The sequence below is a fragment of the Geospiza fortis genome, unplaced genomic scaffold, assembly GCF_000277835.1.
Source record: "Geospiza fortis unplaced genomic scaffold, GeoFor_1.0 scaffold40, whole genome shotgun sequence".
Lineage (NCBI taxonomy): Eukaryota > Metazoa > Chordata > Aves > Passeriformes > Thraupidae > Geospiza > Geospiza fortis.
Genome location: NW_005054297.1, coordinates 25,776,072 through 25,795,946, shown reverse-complemented (window position 1 = coordinate 25,795,946; position 19,875 = coordinate 25,776,072). Strand labels below are relative to the sequence as shown.

At 34.9% G+C, this 19,875-nt stretch overlaps 1 protein-coding gene across 4 annotated transcripts in view; it reads right to left on the bottom strand.

Annotated features, from left to right (window-relative positions):
* MARCHF1 (membrane associated ring-CH-type finger 1) overlaps positions 1-19,875 on the bottom strand; it is a 220,953-nt gene that overhangs the window by 73,285 nt on the left and 127,793 nt on the right. For all 4 annotated transcript variants that reach the window (XM_031065313.1, XM_031065220.1, XM_031065267.1 and 1 more), the window contains one exon: positions 12,656-12,795. In XM_031065313.1, coding sequence (XP_030921173.1) covers positions 12,656-12,757 — 102 coding nt within the window. In that variant the 5' untranslated portion in view covers positions 12,758-12,795. The remainder of the gene's footprint in view (positions 1-12,655; positions 12,796-19,875) is intronic.

The following is a 19,875-nucleotide window of genomic DNA, read 5'->3' as shown; positions in this document are numbered from 1 at the left end:
AATATTGTTTTAAAGATAACCTACAGGTCAAATGCATGGGAATACATTAAATTTTCACTCTCAGCTTTCCAAATAATGTATTTTAAAAAGCTGTCGTTTCTTAGTCTTGAGCTTCATTTAATATTGTGTCTGAAGGGGAAAGGAGTGAACATGTAAACCCCCTGGTCTTCAGTATCATGTATATAATTCTACTCACACACTCCATTTAGAAAAAAACCCAGTAAAATGTCTTTTCTCTCCTCATTCTTTCTCATGGCACAGAAAACTTAGCAGCAATTTAATTCTCATGTCCGATATGGAAATACTCATCCTTTCCCAAAGTATTTATAAATTTTATATTCTTGAAAAAATAATGTAAATGTTCTGATTTCTTGTTTTATGTAAATAACTATAATAGCAATAACAACAGTAATACTAGCAGTAGTGATGTCTGCTAGGAAAATTGAAGCAGCCTGAGGTGGCTAATGGAATAACGTAAAGACAGCCAATAAATCTTGAAGCAGTTACATTTCTTGGTGTCTGCAATCAGTCCAAGGCAAATGGAAGGTTTAGGAAATAACTAAAACATAAACTGCAAAACTTTACATCATTCATGTGTGCCACAAGTTACTGATTCTTGATTTTATGTCATGCTTTTGTTTATATAATTTTTCAGATTTCAAGTGGTCTAAGCACTAAACCTGAGGCTGTGGTAGTGTGCAGAAAGCCCTAAAGAAGTGCTCAGCTTGTTTGAACAGAGATGTCTACACCATCACTGAAAATTCTGTGGTAACACAGATGTTATATTGTAGGTAAGGTATTTGAGTTATTTGGAAAAACAATAAAATACTGTGAATCAAAGTAGACACTCTACTACCTCCAGTGAAAACCAAACGCTACTAAGCTGCATTGGAGAACTGTCTTGCTTTGTTTTTAGCAATAATGAACTAAAATAAATATATTTTGCTTATTATTATACACACAGCAACATCAGAGTTTATCCCATGGAGCCTACTCCATTTATCTTTGCCTTTAAACTATATCTAATAAAATAATGTATAAAAATACTCAAAAGTGCATTACCTCATTTAATTCAAGTAAACACATTAGGTTTTTAAGAGAAGTTCTAACAGTTTAAGTTAAAAATTATATTTACTTTACCAGAGAGTTATTGCTGCAAGTCTGCAAGCATTTCAGAATGCTTTTTAGCTTATTTCTCTGCAGGAGGCAATCTGTATTAAAGCAAAATAAAAACTTGTAATCAGAAAAATTCAACCTCTCAATATAGAACAAAGAACATACAGGTCAGGTCTCATCCAAGCCACTACACTGTTTCAAATGTGAAAAAGTGGACTCGGTGTGATGCCCTATGAGCTAACAGAAAACAAAATTCTCAGATATTCTTCTACCTTTATACATATTTTGATAAAAGAAGAGTTTACCTGCACCATGCAATTAAAAAAAAAAATAGAACACAAAACCTCCAGACAATGGCCCCTAGAAACAAAACTCCTAATGCTATGATCTCTAGATGACAAAAAATAAAAGATTCAAAAAATGAAAGAGGCTCTTTCCTTGTAGTGATTTTGTTTTGACTGCTGTTTAAAGTACATGCTGGACTCCACACCACATTTTAATGCAGACAATTTGCTGGTCACTCTGGAATGCATGAATGCACAGGTACGCACAGACCCCACTCTGACTGGCCTTTATGTGGTTAATTGCCTCCCAAAAACAAACACATAGATAGCCAAACCATAGATAGCCATGTAGAATTTTCTCATGTAACAAAACTAAGTTGCTTTCAGTTATTTATTTTCGCCTGCAAGAAACCAATTGCTTTTCAAATCACTTTGAATTGAACATAAATATGCAAAATTGCTACAGAAATTGCATACCTTATGCATCTGAGAAGCTGAGGAGCAGAGCATTTTCCATGTCAGGCACTGACTGACCAAAGCATTAACTTGTGTTACTGTAACCCACATTGTTAAAAACCTACCTCCTTGCAAATGGTTCTTCAAACTCTAAACACTGAGTTGAAAAGTCTTTCGTATCTGACCTCACTAAGAAAACTCATATAAAAATAGGATTTTTTTTTTCTTTTAAAGAAGAAGAGACCATGCTTTCAAGACAATGCTGAAGTTAAAATTTCTTGATTCAACCCTATAAATGAAGATGTATTACTTGAAAACTTTTTGTTTCTGTTAAACAAAAAACTTTTAGGTCACTTACAGCATTAAAAGGAAGTTTTAATGTCCCACTTTGCAGAATTCTTTGTATTTTAATCACTTTTTGCATGCAAGGGAAAAAGATTTCCAAAATGCAAATGTACATTAATTATGTCATCCTGTATGTTCAGTAAGTCTATTTTGAGAAAGAAACATGATCAACATGTAAGATCAAGCAAGAAAAATTAATGTTCCAATGACTAAAGTACAGCAAGATGACTGTTTGTGATTTCTGTCAATGATGGTGCACATAAAAACTCTGTTTCCTTAGAACAGACCCTCAAAAACAACAGATTAGTGATAAATACCTCAAAAAAATTTTACACTGTATTTTAAACATATTTGCATGCCAAAAGTGTAGGCACCCACAGAACATGAAAACTGCATTTAGCTGGAAGTGTCAACACAGTGAATATTCAGCTAATTGATATTGCTTACTACAGGAGCCAAGGTGAACTGTGAATATGGTGAGATAAAGCATTTGGAAGAAAGCAAACTTTCTTTGGAGAACAAGTGAAGTCAGAGTCGTACAAGATACTTATCAAAGTGGACTTGACATCTGTCAGTATTTACAATACAGTATTCACTTTTTTCCCTTTTTTTCCTCTATTATCTTCCTCATTCCATTTTCTCTCTCCTTTACATAATAATATTTTTTTTAATCCTGTCTGACTCACCCTCTCATTATTTAAAAAAATTTCACTGTAGGAACTTGATATCAGTAACATCAACTCTGAGATGCATCACTTCACATATTCTAAACATATAACTTCTACTGGTTCCCTGAAAGGACAACCATTTTTATTGAAACCCCAAAACAATGACTTAAACCCAAAATTTATCTTCACGCATTTGAAAACACCCCTCTTGATTACAGACCAGGATTTTCAGATAGGGAGCACCATTAGACATTTATGGTACTGGGACCTTAGCACTTCTTTAAAAATGACATAAGTGTCTTGAACTGGCTATTCACAAGATGAGACCTTCAGCATTTTATAATCTCAATTCTAAACAAAATGGCCTTAACCCACAACAGCAACAAAACCAAAGGGAAATCATACTACGTCTACATAAAATACTCAACCTATCCCATACTACTGTAGTTCAACACACACAATTATTGATGTTTTGACAATTTAGTAATTATTCATGCAATTATAATTTAAATTGATTAATTGAATAGCTCATTTTTCTGCATTTTGTTTTTATCAGCTGTTATTAACATTTCATAAGCATTAATATTTATAGATTACAAAGATTACATGAAGCAATTAACACATCCTGGAATATTATTACCCAGCGAAAACAAACATCAAACACAATTCAATAAACACAAGTTTCCATAATACAAAAATTAATTCAATTATTTCAGCATCAGATAGGTAAAATAATATATATAATATAGATACAGTTTTGATGCACCCCACTACTGACAGAGCACCCTGGGAGCTCTCAGAAGCACCTGCACTGCTGCTGTTGTCTTCCTCTACTGTGAGTTTGTAATTAGATGGAGCAGCATCAATGCACCTCTGCTCAATGACCTCATTACCATAAATTTCTCTACATATAAGTTTATTCTGCCTGCCTTCAAATTTACTCAAGTCAGAGCCTGTACTCAAGAGCTTCTCTATGAACTACAAAAGGTAACAAGCCTGCAGATATGTCAGTTTTGGGGGTTTTCCTTTTGTTTGCTTGTTTGGGAGGTTCTTTGTCTAAGGAGAACACAAGTTCAAATTAATGGCTTGTACAGCAAATGAGCTTTATTCACAACAACTTTTTATTCCACAATACACCTTTCCCTTTTATTTACATATTTGTTACATATTTATTCCAATGGCCATACTAAAAATGCCAATTATGGACTGACTGCCAGTAGCGATAGCCCTACAGCAGATTCTTCTCTGGGACTTAAGATAATGTGAGGCGCCAAATAATATCCAGGAAGAGTAAAACAGGATTGCATGGAATTAATACAATCTTCTATGTCCTTCAATTTTTTTTTCTCTGAGTATTTGTTCCTTCACATTTTTGATCTTTTTTTTTCTTTTTTTAACACAGGAAAGAAAGGAAGGCAAAATTTCTACAAGCTATCAAATTAATTTCTGTGGAAGGAATAAAAGTTCATAGAAAAATGACATAATCTGTCATTTTCAATTCAAATATTTTATAGCCAACTACCTTTCCAAAAAAGACATTTTAATGTGTTTTTTTCATACACAGTTTAGAATCCTAATCTTAAAACAAACAAAACCAAAGTCTTTCTAGGACTACTGTTTAGTATCCTAGCAAATATTTCCTTTAGAAAGAGGAAAATATTTCCTTTAGAAAGAGAAAAAAAACCTACATGGACAGAAAATCAGAGACAGAAAAAAAGCTAAAAAAAAAATCATAGCAAATATTTCCATTTCCATTCCAAATTTCAAGTACCACAGACATGGGATTTATGTAACCCCCAGCATAAAATCACTCAGCAGCCTAAGTCATGTTATTGCCAAGATTATGGTCTTCACCTTCAGTTTAAATTTCCCCTTCTCCACCTTATCCTATTACTCCCATCTCATACTTTATGCAAGGGCCAGGGGGAGGGAATAAGAGATTAACCCCAGAGGTAATTAGCCTAACAAGGTCACAAGCAGTTTTCTTTCTCAGTCAGCAGAGTCAACACAAGTGATTATGGTCAGCATCCACATACAGCCATCTCTGACCACATACCCATGTTAATGAAATTGAAAGGACTGGCATTTCTAAGACAAATATTTGAACACCTCTGAAATTGCAGCAGGGTGCCTGGTTCATCCAGTTATCTCCATCTCCTGTGGATCAAACACTAAACTGCAGCCTGTCTGTTGATTCATCTTGAGAAAAAAACTAGGTCTTTGCTATATTTTCTCCTCCTTCCTTGTATTAATTATCCAAAGTTATTAAATCCTTCCACTATCAACCAGAATAAGTCTAACACCTTCGTCTCTAGAGGATTGAAGCACCTTACTATTTTAAGTTAAATTTCATCTCAAGTGTTCATTAGTTCATATTAATGAGGCTGAAATAATACAGTAGAAATTACTTTCACAAAGTTACATGGAAGTTACACACAACAGAAGTCAGTGCTTTAACCTACACAATAATTATGATTCCTTTCCTCTCTTGCACTTTCTGTTGCTGTTTTTGTTTAAAGGGAACACCACAACTCCAGCTGCAATGGCAAGTGTTCAGTGACACTGACAATACAAAACAGGGGCATTCGATTTCAGAGACCTACCAGATCATATTTTTGGAAGAATCTGCTTATAAAGGTTATATTTAATTTGAAGGTATGATATCTCCCCAGACCCTATTCCATCTCATTTCTCCATCAAAACCACAAAGAAAGGGAAATCACACGTTTCAGATTTCAAGAGGCCCTACTTAATCTTCTATGCTACAGACGCCTCTATACGATAAAAGGAAGAACGACAGAGAGCTGCCATGAGGACTCAGGCTGTCCCTAGCCAGGCTAGGTGCCCACATGACAGCCCTGACATGTGCAGGCTCATTATCTGCAGGAAAGCCTGGAGCACAGTGCTGCTGAATATGTGCTGAAATGGACAGCACACATTCATGAGGCTCCGGCACAGCAGTGGGAGCACAGCTGCAGAGACGGGCTGCACTGCGCAGCCTCTAGGACACAAAACCAACACCAAACCAATTCAGTGTTGGGAAGACTTTTACTGAGGAGAGCAAAGCAGAAGAATACATCAGGGATGCATCTAGGGCAATACACAGCTCCCTGTAGCTTTGCTACTTCTTCTTCCACCCCTGTCTGTAACAAAACTTACATACGGATATGAATGCAGGAAATGGCTTCTAGGTGTGCATGTACAACCCTATTTTCCTCTTAAGAATATATTTGGGAATATATTTTGCAGCAATCATTACTTTGCAAACCACTTCAGAGTGAGAATGAATCCTGTTGCAGAAACTAAAATGATTAGGTAAAAGTTAAACTAGCAGGGTTGAAATACACACATATATATACATACACACTATGCAAACTTACATGCACATATTCACATATTTGCAAGCCTGCAAATGGTATCAGTATAGACTATTTAAACAAATTATGCATACATATTTCTGTTTAGAGCACTGAATTACACAAACTGCAGTAGTCAGCGCAGTAGAGAGCTTATCCTTAAGCTGTTGCTGGGTCTTGTCATTCAAGTAGCATGGGACAGCAAAATATCATACAAATGCTAGGGAATCTGAGGAATGGGAGTATAAATAAACTTGCAATATAACTTGAACATTTAGTGTTACCTTGAGATTTTTAAACAAGATAAAGTGCATTATCATCTTCCACCACCACCTTTTTTCATTTTTTTTTTCCTAACATGATATGCTTTCATAGCTTTCCTTGCTGGTATTACTCTGGCAGTAATGGCAATACCTCTGATGCTTCCTATCATCTTGACTTCCCCACTACGGTGTGTGTGTTCACTTAATGATGGGACTGAAGGCTTCACTGAACTACAATGAGAATAACTCAATTTCATCTTATAAAAACTCAGGTTAATTACTTGGCCCTGTCTGATTTTCTCATTTTCAAGAACTCATTTGCCAGATAGAAACTAAATGGTGGTCTGGCAACTCCCTCTTGTTTCAGTATCTGTAACACTACGTCACATAACCTGGAGTTTTACATACTTTAAATATAAGTTTTTTATGAACATATGAAAAATTTCTAGAAAAATAATTTATTGAACTTTCAGTCAAAAGTTCTGTGAAACAGTCTAATGCAGTCAGGCATAGCTCTCATCCTCAAAGCTAAAAAATTAATAGGTGTTAAATTCTACATTGAAATGATGCTCCTTTTCCCTAAGTGAAAGATTAATGACAGCTTCAATTACACAAAAAGGAAACAAATTATGAATAATTTATATGAAATAGATTTGAAGCAATTTTGTGAGCACATGTTGCTGTGAGACACTAGATGCATGAAATATTCTGGGGAAAATAAAGAGTTGAATACAACTTATTCAAACAGTTACAAAGACATTTAACACATATTTTATGTCAATGTCTTTTTATAGTAATTTTATCTAGAGAAAAAATTTTATTGCAAATTTCACTGATAATAAATGCAGAAACCTAACAGCTAAAAAACCTGAAATATAATTTGAGTTATAAAGCTAAATAAAACATAGCAGTATAATAACAATAATATTAATAACGATAATGACAATATTACAACCTTACTGCCTTATTGAATCCAGCATTCAGATAAGCTTCTCTTTTTTCCTCCCATATTAAAGTTATTTTTGTGCATACATATTTAAAGTAATATTAATTTTCTATGTAGCCTCTGGTTTTGGTTAGAAAAAACAAAATGAAAATTCTGTAAGTGAGGATTGTCATTTTAAGCCTGCCATAGGGGAAGTCTAACTGAAATCACTGGTCAAATATGTAAAAACTTGACCATATCTTTGCCACTCATAATAATAATTGACATTGGTGGAGACTTACCCAAAAGTTTTGGCCTACATCTACCCTGCTCTAATTGTTTATGTATGCATAGAAAAGGAGCACAAATGAGCTCTTAACAACTTAACATCCTCACTATCACATTCATGGTGAGAACGTAGAAGGTGATGGTAACCAAGGTTACAACTGCTAATTGGCTTTAAATATAAGGAAAATCAACAAGATTGGCCTGGGGTGGCATGGCTCCTGAGGCCACTGCCAGCTTAGGCTGATCCTGTAAATTGTAAAGCAATACATTGTTAAAACAATTGCCCTGCTGGGCAGCATGCTGCACTGTGCAGAAGGATGTGGATCACCCACAGTACAAGAAGCAGTTTTCATGACTTTACCAAGAACAGATACTTGGGGAAATCATATAATTTCTTATACTGGTGAACAACTCTACACCTTTTAAAATTACATTTCTCTGCATAATCTCTCTTCCATAGTTTTACCCACATGTACACGTTGTTGGGCCATTATATTAATGTTACTACCATATTTTTAAAATTAGTTGATAGAGACCTTTTTAGGTATGGTATTGTGGATTTCCTAGCTGGTTCTGCAGTCTTATTCATAAAATCTACTTAACAGTTATAGAAATAAGATGGTAATTCAGAAGAAAACAACTCCATATTCTTAGATAATTACTCTTTTCTCACATCTAGTTATTGAGTTTTAAATTACGTGGTTTTCTTATGACAAATTAAAATACAGATCTTAAACATCCTATCACTCCCTGTCAGATTAACAGTTCAAGGCTTGCAGTATAAAAGAAAACTTAGATGTACCCTATTTCAAAGATTGTCAAGGAATTACATTAAATTGATGAAAATCAGGCAGCCAAACACTTCAAACTCAGATGAAGAACTCTTTCTTATTCTGAAATTAAGTTTGGGTGTTTAGATAAAGATCCCAGATATAAAGAATGGTTAGGGTTAGATGGGACCTTTAAAGATCATACAGTAATAAATCATTTTTACACTATTAGAACTCTCATATTGCCTGCTGAATAGAAAGTATAGAAAAACATTAATAATTTGAATTTATACAGTTTTCGTGTATTATAATTCAACATAGTCTAGAGGTTTGAGCTCAAAACAAAAATAGTAGCTACAAAAAAGTATCAATAAAGTGATGCTAAATTATGCAGTATGATAAATGTGCTACTGGACAGGCAATAATGTTACAACTGTTAGGAAAAGAAAGCTTGATCTAGAATACTGTCCATAACTGGTCATTCCTGTTCAAACTGGAGCAGGAACAGACAAGACCTTTTAAGATACTCATGGGAATATGGAAACTATGACAAAAAGGGAATGTTGCATTACAGGTCTCTCAAAATATGATGAACATTACAAAGGATGGCTCTTCAAAGTTTAGAAACAAGGTATACAGAAACAAACTGATAATAAATTCAGCTTGATAAAGAGATGATCTCTAGCTATCAGAGAAGCAAAGCCAATTCTTGGTTTATGTTCTATTACAGCAAGTTAAATGACTATATGAAATTGTTTTAAGTAAAAAAAAAATATTTACTCACTGCGAATCTGAAACTATCAATACAACCCCCCAAATCCCAAACCTACAATATGAAACAGTATTTTTTGAGAACTTAAGCCTCCTTTGATGAGAGAATGATTCAAAATTTTCAAGGTGTGCTCAGAACCAAGAAGCTAGAGTGCCATCTAAAACTGAGTGCAAGGTTTTAATCTTCAAATGAAGTAGACTAAGGTGATAAAGCTTGGGAGTATTATTATAATTAAGTTGACAACAGTAACAGAAAAATGTTTCCAAGATGCCTTAGTTGAATTCTGCTAAAATATTTCAGAATTTATTTGATTTGGATGAAGCTGGAACATCTTAACATCAAATAAAATGAAATGGTGCAACTGCTTTTATTAAACTCTTTAAATACATTCCACTGTTTTCATAAGCTTAATTCTTCTGTATTTTTTCTCCACTGCTGTGCAGTGTTCCATTTACTTGCTTAATGAAAAAAGCAATTTCTTAACGATCATAACCTGCTTCCCGCTCCGCAAGCTCCCTTCTGCTTTTCACAGAGAGAAAAATATTTCTTTCCATAAAAATGGACTGGGAAGCCTGCCACACAAGGAAAGGCTGAGAGAACTGGGTTTGTTCAGCCTTGAGAAAGGAAAGTTTAGGAGAGATATACATTATCATCACATTCCAGGATTTCAAGGGCGGCTACAAAGAAGATGAAGACTCTCTTTTAGAAGGAGTTTGAAGCAAAATACAAGTAATGGGTACAAGTTGGGCGTACTCTGATTAGACACAAGAGGAAAATGTTCTGCAATGAGAACAACGAGCCATCGAAATAATCCCCAAAGGAAAGGTGCTGGATTCCCCAGCACTGGATATTTTTAAGACTGAGCAGGACAGGGTGCTGTGCCATCTTGTCTATATGGTGCTTATGCCAAGGAAGGCTGGACCAGATGATCCTTGAGATTCCTTCCATCCTGGTATTCTAGGATTCTGTGAAAAAATTAATGAGAGTTGCCTGCCATTTCCAGATCACTTTCTCTCAGAAAAGTGGCATTGTGAAATGCCCACTTTGGGGTTTAGTTTTAAATGGAAAGTATTTTTCAATGCCTTAGCTGAAATTCTGGAATAAAGAAGACATTCTGCTGTATCAGAAGTGTACACAAAAGCGTATGGCAGAGGTCAAAAAAAGATGCAGTCTATATTCCACTTTGCTTCCTTCCAAACCCAGACTTGTCACCTACAGAATAAGGAAGCAAAGAGCTGGGTCTTCATGACACAGATTCACATGGGCACAAGACTCACCAAATAAACCCATACTGAGGGAATCAGGTCCACAGAGGAGCTGCAATGCACTGAAAAATGAAGTTTCATTCAGAAAGAAGGGGCTAGAATAGCTCATTGGAAGTGGCTTTGTACACTTAGAAAAATTCGCTATATTCTTTATTTTCTGCTGTTTCATTATTTTTCAGTTTCTAGTGCTAAACTCTGCATCTTAACTCAAGACCATCCAGAAAATTTTTCAATATTGAAAAGGTAATGACTACTAAGCAAAATCAAAATTGATCTCAAACAAAATTTCAGATTAAAAGTGTTCACAAGTGAAAAAAGGATTTTCAGTCAACATCCTGCAAGTTGGAAAGATATTGCCAGCAAAAGCTTATACTGAATATAATTTTCTTCAGACGTGAGGGATAGAAAAAGTCATGGTTAAGAGTGTGGGAAGCAAAGAAAATGAAAAGGAAAGCTTGACAGGCTTCAAGAGACATTACTGTTTTATTTCCTGTTGTGAAGATTATTGTTCTACAGCCAATCATGATATTAAATGACACACAGTATTGTCCCCAGTAATTTATTTTTCTGGCTTTCTCACACACTTTAGTCGACATGCAAGCTTATTTTTGAACAAGTTTTAATATTAATAGGGTTAAAAGATGCTAAGTCTATGGATTCACCAGTTCTGAACTGTATTTCCAGTTCATCATTTCTAAACCCCATCTGGTAGATTGGAATGCTTATCTCATGAATATCAAAACAAATTAAATGTTGAATAGCAGTCAAGCAGAAATCAAAGTATGCAAATTTCCACATATCCCAATTCTGTAATAGCTACCTCCTGTTACTATTAATAGCTAAATAGTAAAAGCAATTGAATAAAATTTAAAAATAAAATAGCAATAGTAATTAAATGTGGGGATAATATACTTGGCATCTTTTTTCATAGAATCATTGATTTTTAATTTCCTTTTATTTCTCTGAAATATTCCAGAGGAAAGTGAGCTATAATAATATTCTACAATATATACATAAAACTATAAATTTTGCAGCTTTTACTGCTGTCTTTTTGTGTTCTCTTCTATAGCGGAAACTTACGTTCTATATAATTTACCACTGAACACAATAATTTTGCCACATTAATTAGGGGCTTTATTTCACCAAAACTTCAACAGATTTCAAGCAGACCACTGTCTCTTCATTTGGAGTACCACATTTCTTCAGTGGTTAGGAACAATTATTCACCTTTTAGCTTAGATGTCATCCTGTCCATGTTTCAAGAACTGCAGGGCAGTATTTCCTGATCACTCCTGTTTCTTAGGATAGGGAAATATAGTGCTTATTTACCACTCATTAATGAAATTGGAGCAGGCATATTGAATTGGATATGTTTCAAATATTCAGTCTTGCTGTAGCCTGAAAATGTCAGTTGAATTAAAACAAGCAGACAAGTAGACAATTTTTGCTCTTAGAGACAGGGCAGTTGGAAGCCTTTACATACAAATACCAGTTCTTACTCACCTGGCCAAGTCTACTGATGTAAGTGGCTTTATTTCAATGAACAAAAACTGCAGGATTAAAATTCTTATCAATGAGTAACTTTATTCAGTTTCACATGCTACATTTTAACTCCACCATGTAAACTGTCAACTTTACATTGCCTGAACATCTACTATCAATAGCTTTGCATGCAGAAACTCAACCATCTCTTGCAACAGCCTGTTTAATATATAAAGATAATTTTAAAATCCAGCTGTCTGACACGAGTTTAGACACACGATACTTTGTTCCTGTTACAGGCAGGAACAAAGAGTAAATGAGGTGCCTTTAGATAATGTCCAGCTGTATTCATCAGAGACCAAATGCCATTGCACTGACTAGGATCACAAAGAATGTAAGTGACCCATATTCGGTCATCTCCTGCTTAAATACTTCATTCACAAAACTTTAATACTGTTTTATAGACACAGCATGCAAGTCACAACGAACCATGCATTACATAAGAGACAAAAAAAAAGCAAACTGAAAGAGCAAACATGTTATATCAAAGGGTTTCACACATGGAGGAAATGCAAGCAATGGCAAACAGTACAATTTTAAAAATAAATTTAACACCTCTCAAGTTCTGAGCATGCCACTGTCACGAAATGCAACTTTTCACTCACCAAAGTAGAGTTATGTGAAGCATCACCTGAGACCTCGGGTGTTCTTGTGCTGTTTGGAAGTCTGTGAGGGTTACGAGCTATCGCTTGGCACCAGCCCAACATTTTCTCCTTCCACTTATCCCTTCTCAATTTCTGAAATTCTGAAAATAATTTAGATTCCCTGAAACATTGACACTTTGAATTCATTGTGTGCATGTCTCTGGATGCATGCCTTTAAAAACAGCTTTTTAAGTTACATCTGAACAAGCTAATAAAACATATTTTTAAAAGAACATGTTTTTCTAAATTATTCCAAAGTGTTAAACCATAAAGGTTAGAAAAGAGTCATGCATTTTCAGTGCACCTTACATGCATTAATACTATTTTAGTGCCAGCAACTACAATGCCTTCTCTCCATGTTAAATCTTCCTCAAGTTTTAACTTTAATTTTAAAAGTGTTATTTTAAAGGGATTTTATTACAGAATACCTCTGAGACTAGCACCATTCCAAAATTTATATAGCATTTGGATACAAACCCCCACATTCAACGAAATAAGGAGAAATAGCCCTAAATCAGCAGCAGATACTAGATACAAATAAACGGTGTGAAAACACACAAACCTGTATGTACCCAGACACTCCAGAATACCTGGCTCATCTTGAAGTGCTATGCTAGGATGTGTTGTAAATAGCAAAAACTAATGCAGGCACACCAGAAATAAATGCTCTGTGCCAACTACAAATTGCCTCTGAATTTACTTCTATTTTGAAACAATAACAAAATACCTTGTAAGTAACATGACCACATTCTGGAAATGCAGCACTAGTACAGCATGCTATTAAGTGTAAGAAACCTTCATAAGTATGTTTAAAATCTCACAGTCTGTTTCTTCCCAAGCGAAGTTGGCAATGGAGGTAATCAGTGCAAAACTTCGCTAATTAATTACAAAAAACAACTTAGAAAAATTTTATTCTAAACATCTGAAGCAATTTCTAATCTGGTTGTTGATAACATATTGTAATTTAAAATGTGTTATTCTGTTATTTCTGAATCATGAAACATAATAAACAGGAAGATTAACCTACCAGACTGAGTGCCTAATACTCCAAATAAAGGTAGCACTAGACTGAATAAAACTGGAAAATAATGGAAAAAAATACAATAATGCTGAAGACCTCCCATGGCACTATGCAGCATCACTGAATATTATGCACTTGTAACTTAAGTTTATTTTTTCTGCAATACATCTCCATGCAGGACACAAATTATGCAAGTATTTACAGCAGATTTTATCTTTCCAGGTTCTGAGTCTGACAGACTACAACCCCTTTCTGAATAATGACAGCTCTACCATTTCCACACTTAACCATTAATATATAGTTTTCCAAGTATGAAATGCACAAAGCCGAATTCCCCACATAACCTCGTGGAACTGAAAGGAATAAGTGGAAATTAGCCTTAGCTTTATTGCACTGGAGATGATTAGGTGAGTGAGACAACAGATTAACTAATTTTTTTTCAATTTTTTGGTCCCTTGAAATCTTAATATGGATACAAAATCATGCTCAGTAAGAGATCAATCAATCCTTTTTATACTGCCTGTATCCATGAACACAAGAAATCATTTGAATGTAGGTACACTCCTATTCTGGTCTCTTTGGTGTCCAGAACCCTTTGGAAGATTCGCAATTCTTCTTTTTTTTGGCCTGAGCAATCCAAATGACCAACACTGTCCAGATCATAACTGAAAGAAGGATTTTGCTCTTGCTCATACACCAGAAGAACCACCACAAATAAATTTCCCAAAAACAATCTTACTTCATCATCTCTAGATTTGTTAAAAAATAGAAGAATTACTTTATTCATATTTTTAAGGTGAGAAAATTTTTACTTTTAAGTTAGCCAAGCAAAGGGACACACAATTATTGTTCATCTTGTACAATATCAATGCTAAGAAAAAACAGGGAGGTTAAGGATGAGGTATTAAAATTAGCCGCTTGTTTGAAATAAAAGCATAATATTGCTAAAAAAGTCACAAATCTAGCAAGAGAAAAGAAATTACATGCTTAATTCAGGAGCACAGTCAGATTCAGGTAACAAAAGTTATGATTTTCAGTCCTTACCAGAATCTAACCGCTATCACAGAACAGCAGGAAATTGAGCACAAAACACACTGTTCTTTATCTAAGCTAAGTTTTGTTCTCTGTGTTCAAAGATTCCCAACAGTAATCAAAGTGATGGTATTTGTCCAGCTGCATGATTTGGCAGACCATCAAAATATTCCAGGAGCAGAGCTACAGGAATACTGAAATACAAACAGCCTTGACTGCTGAGCTCCGCTAAGATAAATACAGTCACTGTTATTCATTATGTATCTCTTGTCTGAGTCTTACCGAGCTGTGACTTCTAATCAATTATTCTAATTTGGATAAAACCATTAATTGAAGGGCTGGATGCAATAGAAATCTCTGACAGTTTCTGTGTCACAAGTAAGCCATTGGCTTTTCTTAACCAGCCAGTTATTACGGTATGACTGCTGTGTTTCACAGGGACAATTCAGTGTAGCCATAGCATAACAACATAACGACGCTAAAACTTTCTACAAACAAGAAGCTCAACCTCAGGTTTTAAAATTACTTCTATATTAAAAAAATAAATAAATCATATTAGAATATATGTGATTGTGTCAACAGCTGTAAAAGTACCGTTTTTCATTTCAGTGCTTTGGTGTAATAACTCAGTGCTGTGCTGATTCATCAGTGGTTCTTTTAATTCAGGGGGGAAAAAATTACTTTCCACATACAAATGTGATCATCAGCTGTAAAAATTTATATAATCATAAGTGCTGAGGACCTTCTGCCCCTCCAAACAGAGGACTAATGTTTTGAGTCCAGCATTGAATTAAAATAGCATGAAAGGCCATCAAGCTAGAGAAGTCTTATTTTCCTGACTGATACCTGCAGCACCCAACTAAATAAAGTACCTGCATAATACCTAATAAAATACTTAATGTTCTAGCCTCATTAAAAACAATGCACAGACCAACAGAAAACAAGCACACATGCACAAGAATCATTAAGCTGACACCTAGAATGATGGCACCAATCAAGACTATAATGGTACCAGCTTTCTTGAATAGCTACTGGATATACACAATCAGACACCTCTGCATTAAGTGCATGCAAGATTCTAAATCCAAACATGTCATGTTTATTAATGACTGTTTTCACAAGTGCTTCTAGGGCACTACTGGAACACTAAACCCAATTATGCACATCTACCTTTCCCTACCTGTAAAGACAAAATAGAGCTGTCATTTAACTTAGCTATGCAGCTCTCTCAAAACATCACTGCAGAATCAGAGACCCTCTCTAGAGTATTTGACATTATCTTATAACCAAGTTTTCCAGAACTTATAGTTTAAGTTTGCAAACTGCCAAATACAGCATATGCTTAAATTAATACCTATATTATCTAATCAATTTTTTTAAAGAAATTACTTTGATGGTCCTGTACCATAATTAGCCATACAATTATTTCTTACTAAATTCAGCCTTTGTTGATTTGTTCTTTTCTCTTATACTGCTAATATGTATTTTAAGTTGTCCTTAGTCCTTTAAGACTTTGATTCTCTTTTGTCACAACTAAGGATGCATATTTCACTTATTGATTCCAACAATTCAATCACTGAAAATAAATAAATTTAAGATGACTGGTACAAAAATTATTGCAGCTAATATTGCTTTGTTTAACCACTCCATAACTACTATGTCCAAAGCATGACAAGAAAGCTCTAAATGTTTTCAAAGAAAACAGTCTTTTGGACTACTAACAATTTAAAATTTGTGGGTATGTTTGCCTTCATAGTCATACTCCTTTTTTTCCCGCACAAGGAAGAGTATCTCTTTTATAAAGCAGAAAGCAATTTTAAATCACTCAAGGCTCTTTAGAAAAACACCAATAGGGTTTTTTCCCCATGGTAAATTTTTTTGCATTATAATTATGCCGTTTTGCATTTGTGAAGACTTCAAGAAGAAAATGTTGAGAAATGTACATTTATGGCAACCGATTTAATGTTTAAGAAATCCCCAACTTTTATACATTTAGATACTGCATAAACATCTGTATTTGCTGATGCAGTTTTTGAACTACTTTCATAAGCAACCTCTATTCCATCCTCAAGTATGACTTTGCTGTCACTATCACAGCTACTCTTCAAGGGAATGCTTTGCTCATCCAAGGTTCAACATCTCTGCTGAATTTTCCTCAGACCTTCAAAAAGCAATGCAACTGCATGTGCTACTGCTACAGGTGAGCAGTGAAAGGGTGCCTAACCCCTCCCTCAGGACCTCTCCATGTAAATTTCCAATGCATCAGACTCCCAAGTAGGAAGGACAACAGCCTTGATACAAACATGGAGTTGAGAACAAGAACAAAGTACATGTTTTTTGCTTTGTGAGTTTGCATATATTTAGCCATATATGACTGCCAAGCAGCTTAAATCAAAGCTTCAATCAACAATGAAGACATGACTGGTAAATACACCTGATAAACCATACCCAGCACTTGGCAGATGAAAACTCTTCAGGGAAGATACAGAAAGAGCAGAAAATGTTAAAATGCAAAAATACACATGAAGCTAAAGCATTAACCACCTCATGAAGTTATGCATGCAATTATGCAAATGAACAGGGCATAAGAAGTTACAGTAAGTCCTTAATGGACTTTGTCCTGCTTATGAAAAATTAAGTTATTTCTCAAGGTTTCTTACCATTCTTATGTGATTTATTTACAGAAGAAGAAGGGTATATTTATGCTGCAAAATCAAATCCACTTTGCATCAGGCAGAGCTCACTAATGAAGTATGATAAGAAGACAGAGAAGTAACTTTTTTTTTTAAAGCCCAATAAAGGTTAAATACCTGAAAGACATCATTTAACCATTAAACACTACTGTATCAAAGGACAGATCATTAATACTGAATTTAAGTTAACATTTAAGAACAAAGAGAAAATCAGATTTCATTGCAATACCAGAAGTATACACACCAAAATGTGCTTAAGACCATGCTTGGTCCAAGAGAAGTATCTCCCCTTTGTCAGAGAAGCATTTTTAACAGAAATTTTTCTGTCAAATATAAAGTTCTCGGCAGCTATAAACAATCTTCTTAAACATAGAAAGCTCTTGCTTGTGAGCAGTCCAGACAGTGCTCCTGTGAGAGGTCAGTCATACAGAACCCACACTAGACAGTGGTTATCACTGCTGGGAAGAAGGGCTTATCCTCTTGCTTAGGTATCACTGCTCTTGGTAACACAATCTGTAACAACTCCAGGGCAGGACAGGCCACTGCACCTTTATCTTTGCAGGTCTCCTCAATTTTTCTTACCTCACTTCAGATTGTTTTCAACCCCTCTTTTAGGGTAACTTCAGCCATCATTAGCATTAATCGTTTACTCTCATATTCTAGTATACAATTTTATAAAACCTAATTGTTGAATTGGTTTCTGGTTGCCATTGTTAATAATCAGTGTTTGCAAGAAATTTACTCCTGGTAAGGGTGACAGCCTTCCAGTATCTGAAGGGAGACAGGAAAAATGGAGAGGGCTTTTTTACAAGCATTTATAGTTACAGGACAAGGGGGAATATCTTCAAACTCAAGGAGAGTAGGTTTAAATTAGATATTAAGAGGAACTCTTCATTGTGAGGGTGGTGAGGCACTGGAACAGGTTTCCCAGATAAGCTGCAGATATCTGGAAGTGCTGAAGGCCAGGGGCTCTGAACAACCTAGTCTAGTGAAGGGGTTCCTGCCCATGGGAGTTGGGTTGGATCTTTAAGGGCCTTTCCAACACAAACCATTCTGTGATTAGTGAGAATTGCAGTCATATCCACCAATACAAACCTGGAGATATTCTCTGACTGATCAATGATGAAATAGTTAATCTGAGGGCTAGTTGGTAGAAAATTCAGGGTCACCTCTGGAAACTGAAATGCAGCTATTTTCTTCTAAAAACTAAAGACCTGAATTGTAATTAGTTAGAAGGTAAAAATTGATATTCTGATGGAAGGTATTTAGAACATTTACTGAAGTTAAATTGTATGCATTATAATCAAGAATATTCTGCTAAATATTTTGAAGACTTTTGTTGTCATCAAGGGTATACCCCCTAACGAGCTGACAGAAGAGCCAAATGTGTCAGGAAAACTTGTGACACATTTACCAAAGGAGAAGATTTGGAATCCTTTTTAATAAAGATTAAATGAGCCCATTAAACGAGTTGTTCACCCCTAAACTAACTGAAATATGCCACTCTCTTCTAGTAGATATCGTGATCATGACTTATGATCTGACCTCTGCTAGTAGAAAGCCATGACAGATGGCCTTTTCAGGGTTTCTTCAGGATAAACGGATTTAAGTTATAAATAATTACTGGCCTACTGGCCTAATACTGCAGTTAGTGGTAACAGCTTAAATAACTAGTCCCTTACATAAGTAAAGATTACATTAACCTAAAAGTTAATAATTATGTGAATAAACATTTGAATAATATTACTTTGATAATTTTTGACCAAAATTTCCAGAAAACAAATTACAAAAGAAGGACTTAGAAGTGAATGCATGGGAACAAAAGTCTGACTCAAATAGCTGAAATTTTTTTAATGGGGTTCTCATTAGACAATAATAATGGTGGCATAATTATTGTAAGCAATTATTCTTGTTGCTCTGTTTGCTGTCAAACTGAGAAATTGAGCCAGGAAAAAAAAAGTTGAAAGATTATCTAGTCCTTCTAGTTTTTATGTTTGAAGTTGGGAAATACACAAGAAAATTTTGCTGAATAGATAATAAATCTGGAAGGTGCAAGAAGATTGGATGAATATCAGTATGGCCCTCTAAACTTATATTAGTGGGATTCTTAAAGTGTCTTCCAATAGTTTCAAATTAAGCCTAAACCTAATTTATTACAATGCCAGACCATAATGGTTTACTAATTATTTTCCATAGAGAAAATTAAGGGGAGCTTCTCTGTGAGATGAAAGCAATGCAGTGCATGCAGTTAAAACCACAACTCACACAGCTGTCAGCAAGCTAAGATTCACACAGCCCATATGCATGTCACAGTTATAATATGCCATTCCTCACAAACAATTTTTAAAATATTAAAGATGTGGTATTTGTTGTGGTTGCTAATTAAAGTGTAAAACTAGACACAACATCAGTTTCTCTAAGCACATTGTAAGTAT